Below are 6,963 nucleotides of genomic sequence, written 5' to 3'. Positions count from 1 at the left end.
AGCATTCACAGAGGGACACAGCCAAGATTCTAAGAGATGCCCCAAGAAGGACTGTTTAACTCGTCCCAACAAATAATCCTATAATATATTTTAAAACACTTAGGCGTAAGTCCTGTGTATGAAGTTGTTATGGTTACAGAAGGAAAAAATAAATATTTGTGCACACAGACATAACATGAAGTCCTTCTACAGTGAAAACAATCTCCACTGGAAAGGTCTTTGAAAGTCAGAGATGGAGCCTGGAGCAGACGGAGCTAGTGACGGGGTGGGGGCGCAGCCTTTAAAGGCACCTCTTGGCATCCACATTGTCCATGAGCCTGGTTTAATAACATAAAATGAGGGGGCTGGGGGAGAGAGGTGAACAGACACAAAACCCAAGAGCACTGTTATTTGTTTATTTTCCACTTGTGATGTCATAAGCAGGAGTTTTGCCTGTGTTCTAGTTTATCTCCAATAAATAAATAACTATGTACAAATGTGCTGAGTTTACAAAACGGGAGAGGAAAACCTTTGCATTACAAAAGATACATTTACATGATACGCTTTTTTCCATACACAGAAGCACGAAGCATTTCATTCCTAGCTTACTTGAACCAAAGACCCTGTGTGGCAATGTCTAAAGGTGGGTACCTAGGCTTTTCTACCAGAAAGCAAAGCTATAAAAGGAAAATTCCTCAGTTTCTTGAGAATATAGGGCCTGACTCGGCCTGCTACTTATTACTCATCCATATTTAATCTATTCCAGAATGTTGGAAGCTGTCTGGGACAGCTCTCCTCAAATATACGAAGCAGACAACCCCCTGCTGATCTCATTAAAATGCAGATTCTTGTGCAGTAGGTGGGATGGAGCCTGAGTGTCTGCATTTCTAACCAGCTGGCAGGGGCAGCTCCAGCTTCTTGTCCCTGGACCACGTTCCAAATGGCTGGGCTTAGAAGGCCCCTCTGAACTGGGAGAACTTCTCGAGGGCCTCATCAAGGTGAGGCCCTAATTGGCCGTGCTCCAGGCTGCATCCCCAAGCTCCCAAATTCAAGACACCAGTAGAGCTGGTTTTATTTGGGCCTACAAATGACACGAACGGTAAGAGTCCAAATGGTCATTGGCATGAATCCTGCAGCTCAAAACTTTCTTACACTGTCTCCCGGGAGGTGCTTCCATCTTCTCTCAGTTTAGAGCGACCATGTGAACAAACATTTTCAACATTGTCAAAAATAACTCAATAATAATAGGAATAATAATAATGGGAAAAGACACTGCATAAGAAGCTTAACGACAATGACTACTTTTCAGTCCAAATCAAAACAACAACAACAATAAAACGGAGGTTCATTGTTTAAAAATAAAAATGAAAATCTTGCGTTGAATTCCTGTGATAGTCCAGCAACATTAGTCTAACAAATGCCCTTCACATCTTAACCTTTGTTAAAATGATATTGCTGTGGAGGCCTGAAATTTCAGGACAAATTAGCAAACCTGCTGAAAGAACAAATTCCCAAGCATTCTTATTTCTAGTGTTTTTGTTTCTGTTTCACATAACAGTTCTGCCCAGGCAGACAGCTAAGGGCAGAAGTAGGGTCCAATACAGGTAGGGTGGCTCAGGTGGGTTGGCCGAGTTCCTGGGAGGGGTAAATTGGGAGAAATGAAAGGGCTGAAATGCCGCTTGGCTTCATAAATGCAAGAGGGCTGGAAAAGATAGTATAAGGGCCCCAGGACAAGTGGGAGCACATAAATACATAGACAGGGAAGGGGAGAGAGGAGAAGGGAGAAAGGAGGGAGAGATACAAAGTGAGTGCCGGAGACACAAGGGTAAGGGAAAGAAGCCGAAGAACAAAAAATACTTACAAAATAAATATCCTGGTCATTATCTATGACTCAATTACACTTCACTTAGTACACTGGGATGAAGTCTGCCCCAAGGCTACTAACCAAGAACACTCACCCCTCCTGTGCCCCTCGGTGAGGGCATCGGACACTTCGCAATCTTGTCACTATATAACTGCCAACTCTGCCCACTTGTCCGATGACATCATAGAAATGGCTGGGGCCATACTTCTTCCAACGCGCCCCCCCCCGCCCCCACAGCCAAGTGTAGAAGCAGCGAGAGAAGAGGAGCGAGCGTCTTCTCCAGTTCTGACGCCAGCCAAGGTGCTTTGGGGTAGTGGGAGAGAAAGGCTGGAGAGGGGAGGAGCAATAAGGCCCAGGAGGGAGGAAAAGGCCACCCAACACCTGGGCCAGGGAGGGAGGTCCCTCAGAGTTTCTGAGGCGTCCGCTCGGTCTTCACGCGCTGCAGTACCACCTCCTTGGAGGGGACCCCGCACTTGTACTCCAGCTCCGCCCGCGAGGTGCCTTGCTTCTTGCGCAGGTGGCAGAGGAGCGCCAAAAGCGCCACGACCAGAGACAGGCTCGCGATGGAGATGCCGACGAGCACACCCGAATGCAGAGGCCCCGCGGGCGGGGGCGAGGGGCGAGGGGTGGCGCCGGGAATCGGGCTGCCCGGGAGCGCCCCAGAGCCGCCGTCCTCCTCGTCGCCGCCCTGGTCGCGGCCGCTCACCTTGATGGGGTCACAGTCGGTGCCAGCCTGGCCGAAGAGGGCCGTGTCGGGCCCGCAGATGCACTCGTAGGTGCCGGGGAGGTTGCGGCACTCGCCAGGGCAGTAGCCGTTGTTGCACTCGTTGATGTCCGTGCACACGGAGCCCTCGTCCAGGATGTAGCCGTCGGGGCACCGGCAGATCGCCAGGTTGTTGGGGTCACAGTCGGCTGGGCACGAAGTCTGGTTGCAGAACATCTGGCACCTGTGCGGGGCGTGGGGGATGGGCACGAAGCCCTCGGCGCAGATGCAGAGGTAGTCAGTTCTGCCCATGGGCTGGCACTGGTACTCGCAGTTAGTGCCGAAGCACGGGTCCACAGTCTCCACGCACTCGCCGTCCACCAGGTCGAAGCCGGAGAAGCAGTGGCACTGGAAGCCGCCCTTCGTGTTGACACAGCTCTGCGGGCACGGACTGGGCACCTGCGTGCAGTCATCCACGTCCTCACACCGGTGCTGGTCCGCAGCCAGCCGGTAGCCCGTCGCGCACATGCACGTGTAGTTGGTGGGCGCGTCGGGGAAGCCGGGGACGCAGAAGTGCTCGCAGAGTTGGTGGCACGGGTGCTCGGCCGGCACCGCACAGGAGCGCCCGTCCGCCTGCAGGGCGGTGTCGGTGGGGCAGAGGCAGCTCGACGCCCCGGCGGTCTCGTTGCACGCGTGCTCGCAGCCGCCGCCCTCCACACTGCAGGCCCAGGCGCCCGGCGCCTCCCGGCCCCAGCGCGCCTCGGCCTCAGCGGGCGGCACCGCGCACTCCAGCTTCACCCCGAGGGGCATCACGGCGGCCGAGCTGCCCAGCGGCAGCGCTTGGAAGTCCGCGCCGCGGGCCCCGAACGGGGTGCTGTAGGTGACGGAGACGCCGGCGGCCGCCGCGGCGCCGGGCTCCACAACCAGCGGCCGGCAGGAGGCGGCGAAGTTGAACTCGCAGAGGAAGCCGTCGGCCTCCGCGCCGCACTGCAGCTCCTCCCAGGCCGGCTCTCCCGGTGCCAGAGCCCCGGCCGCCGAGACGGCGACGCACAGCGGACCGCAGAGGGGCGTCCCGTCGTCGTGATGCCGCGCCCACCTGCTGTAGCTGGTGCGGTTGTCGCCCGTAACCCACTGGAAGCCGCGCAAGGGCTCGTGGTGCCCCGGGTCGCCGCAGCCGGGCGGGAGCTGCAGGCCGATCCAGAGCCGCGGGCCATCGCCGCCGTCGCCACTCAGTAGCAGGGAGATGACATCCGCTGCAACCGAGGAGCGCACGGTCATCAGGTGGCCCCGCAGCTGCTCGCAGACCCGGCTGGCGGCGAGGAAAGTCGCGGGACCCCGGAAGAGCGCGAAGCAGTCGTGCTCGACGCACTGGCTGCCGAGGGGCTGCGGCTCCGGGGGCGCCGGGAGCCCCAGGCCGGCGGGGGCCAACATGCCGAGGAGCAGGACGCGGAGCATAGTGTCCGCACGCCGCGCGCAGGGGCCCGGCCGGGGCTGAGAGGCGCAGGGCGCCGCCGGCGACAGCCGCTCGCGTCGGTCCCGGACTAGGCGCGTCCGGCTGCGTCGCGCAGCCCCGGCGAGGCAGCCTCTGACAGGCGGGCGGGCCAGGGCCCGAGTTTATAAGTGCGCGGCCCCCCTCCCTGGACGTTCGGGAAAAGGAAGGAAGTGCCTGGTGGGAAGGGCTGATGCTGCATTCTCGGATTACTGGGTTCTCCGGGCGCCCTGCGCCCGCCCTCGCGCCCGGGATCACCTCGCGGGGATGAGTAAACTCGGCCCCGGCTGGGAGGTCCTCGGGCGGGGCCAGCAGCGCAGGCTCCCAGGAGGACAGCACCTCTGTCAGCGCGGCGACAGGACCCGCCCCACGCGTGCAGCCCTACAAGGGGCTTAACCCGCAGCCCTCCTTAATCTCCGGTCCTCTTTCTTTTCCTTCATCAAAGTGTTGTTACCACCTATTTCAAGGAAAAGGCTGGATTGCGGAGCTCTGGGAAGAGGAGACTGGGCGAGGAAGGCTTGGAATGAGAGGTGGGGACGTAGCGCCCAGGACCTGCAGGGCTGCGGGAGGAGGTGCCCGCCACCCAGAGGGTTTTGGGAGGGGCTGCCTAGGGCGTGGCTTTCCCCAAAAAACACGAGCGCAAGGAGAGCGAGCCACACCTTCCCCGGCCAGGGCGCCTAGCTCCGGAGAAGGAGGTGCTTGGAGACAGCGGGCGTGGCTAAGGCGACCACGCTCACAGGAGGAGGACTGGCCTAACACCCGGTCCCCAAGTGGGGACCCACGAGCCCCTGAGCGCCAGCTGCCACGGCCAGAGCTCATCTCATCGCGTGAGAAAGTCGTGGGGACACTGTCAGGGCGGCAAGGTCTTGCCACCCTTCGGAAGTGGTGGCAGGCGAATTCCCGCCGAGCCCTGTAGGGGCGAGCGAGTTTAGCCTGTTTGGTCTGAGTTCTAAAAGCATCGCAGAGGGACAGTGCAACTAGCACCCCCAAAGGGACCCGTGGTGTGCCCTTGCAGGGGGGGGTCTGTCTTTTGAGGGTTTTTCCCTTTGGCTGAGCAATCAGATTGACACAGAGGAGCACATAAATGCCAATTGGACGGCAAAAGACATAGACGAGGGGCTGTCCTGGGCACGCGCGGGGTGGGGAGCTCTGGGAGGAGACTGGAATCTGTCACTTTCGCGATCTTATCCGCTCACTCTCGGATCAGGAATGCGGAGGGGTGGGTCCAAAGCAGAACGGTGAGGGGCAAACTTTTTTTTTTTTTTTAACACCCTGCGCCATCCTCCGCCGCGGTCACTTACTGAGACGCGCCAGGCGGCGGCGCTGTTGAACTCTAAACGAAACCAAAGACGTTGGTGAACTCGAACTTGGGCTAAAAGGGTTAGGGTGTGGGGACCCAGAGGCCTCTCCCAGGGCAGGACACGCGGACCCCTCGTCTTACCCGCGGATCGGGCCCCCACGCCCAGCAGAGCCCAGGACTTGCGAAAGAACAGGAGAGTGTGGTGTCTTCACCTGCGGAAGACAAGCACCTGCCGGCGGACAGACTGACCGCAGTGACCAAGAGGGCGGGGCGGGGACACTCCGAAAGCGAAAGGGGGGAGGCACTGTGGTCCCCTGCACTCCCTGACGCCTGCCCGCGGGCGCAGAGCCTCCTGAATATCCCGCTGCCCCTCGGTACCCCACGAAAAGGGACACCGAGGTCTGAGGGTCCCCGGAGTGGGAGTGACTGCCCCTCCAAGAGGAGGAAGGAAAGACCCCCAGATCAGAGAGCCGCGCAGCCCAGGGTGGGGACGGGGCAGGCGCTGGCCTGACATCCCACTGGCTGCAGAGCTGAGTCAGGGGTCACGACTCTGGCCGCCCTGGAGAGGCTGTCTCGGTGCAACGGGCCCGGGGCGGGGCGGGGCCTCCAGACACCGGCTGGAACTCGCCCCTGCAGAGACCTCAGAGGTGGGCGCGTGAGACGGGAAAGGGGACCGGACCAGCCACACCCTTTGTTCAGCATTTCCAAAGGATTTCAGGACTACGGGCGAGACAAAGCCATAAACGAAGGGCGGGGCCCTCTGAGCCCATGCCAGCCCTTAAAGGAGTTGAGGGACGTTCAAGCGTCAGGTCTGGCCGCCACCAGGCTGGGTCACTTCACGGATGGGTTCTAGCTGATTCACCCTTAGCCAAAGAGCTTTATCAAGTGTGGCAAGCAGCTTTTTTCTTAAGAGACGTAAAAAAGAACTTTCTAGTTCTAACATGAACACCTGCTCGTAGACTTGTTAACCCCTAGGTCCCCTGATGAAGAACCTGCTTGGCAGTGTTTCTCTCCAGAGCACGTGGGCAGCTGTCCCTGCTCTGACTTAGAACTTAAGCGTCTCCCGTGGGGAAGGAGAAAACCGATGTGTGGAAATGCACAATTCCAGGTGCTCAGGGCTTCGGGACTGTGAGAAGTGGGGACTGACTCCCAATTGTTGCTGGTGATAAGAGCCCCAGGCCCCCCCCCCGGGGTGGAAAAGCCTGTCACTAGCACCTGAGGACACAGGACAGGGTGGAGAGGGGTGCATACCCTGTCCAATGCAATAGCCGTAATCACCTGTGGTTATTTAAACTAAAACTCATTGCATTAAAGTTAGAAATTCGGTTTCTCAGTCGCACTAGCCACATGTCAAGTACCCCACAGGCTCGTGACTACAAATTGAACATTACCGAGAAAACACTTGATCATCGCAGAAATTGCTATTGGACGGCGCTTGTCTACACATAGAGCCAAGTAATGACCTCAGGGAAGCCATTGGTGGGGGCATATGAGTGTCCCTTCTAGGATTCCAAGAACACCGTCTTGCAACCATTATTGTTTTCAAGGTAATTGTTGTGAAAACCGCCATCAGAATCTAGAAGGGAAACCTTAAGAAGAGTAAAAACTGGGGCTTCCCTGGTGGTGCA

The 6,963-nt window shown here is 58.2% G+C and overlaps 1 protein-coding gene across 1 annotated transcript; it reads right to left on the bottom strand.

Moving 5' to 3' along the window:
* Positions 1-381: 381 nt before the first annotated feature.
* On the bottom strand, positions 382-4,212 carry THBD (thrombomodulin). Its single transcript, XM_060123582.1, has one exon. It carries the CDS (start codon positions 3,999-4,001, stop codon positions 2,247-2,249), a length of 1,755 nt encoding a protein of 584 aa, XP_059979565.1. The 5' UTR covers positions 4,002-4,212; the 3' UTR covers positions 382-2,246.
* Between the last annotated feature and the right edge of the window lie 2,751 nt (positions 4,213-6,963).

This window comes from Lagenorhynchus albirostris, chromosome 15, assembly GCF_949774975.1.
Source record: "Lagenorhynchus albirostris chromosome 15, mLagAlb1.1, whole genome shotgun sequence".
Taxonomy (NCBI): domain Eukaryota; kingdom Metazoa; phylum Chordata; class Mammalia; order Artiodactyla; family Delphinidae; genus Lagenorhynchus; species Lagenorhynchus albirostris.
Note: the sequence above shows the minus strand (reverse complement) of the source record. Positions and strands in the feature narration are given on the sequence as shown.

Excerpts from the sequence above, each read along its gene's own strand:
- THBD (XM_060123582.1), bottom strand. The coding sequence starts at position 4,001 with ATGCTCCGCGTCCTGCTCCTCGGCATGTTGGCCCCCGCCGGCCTGGGG.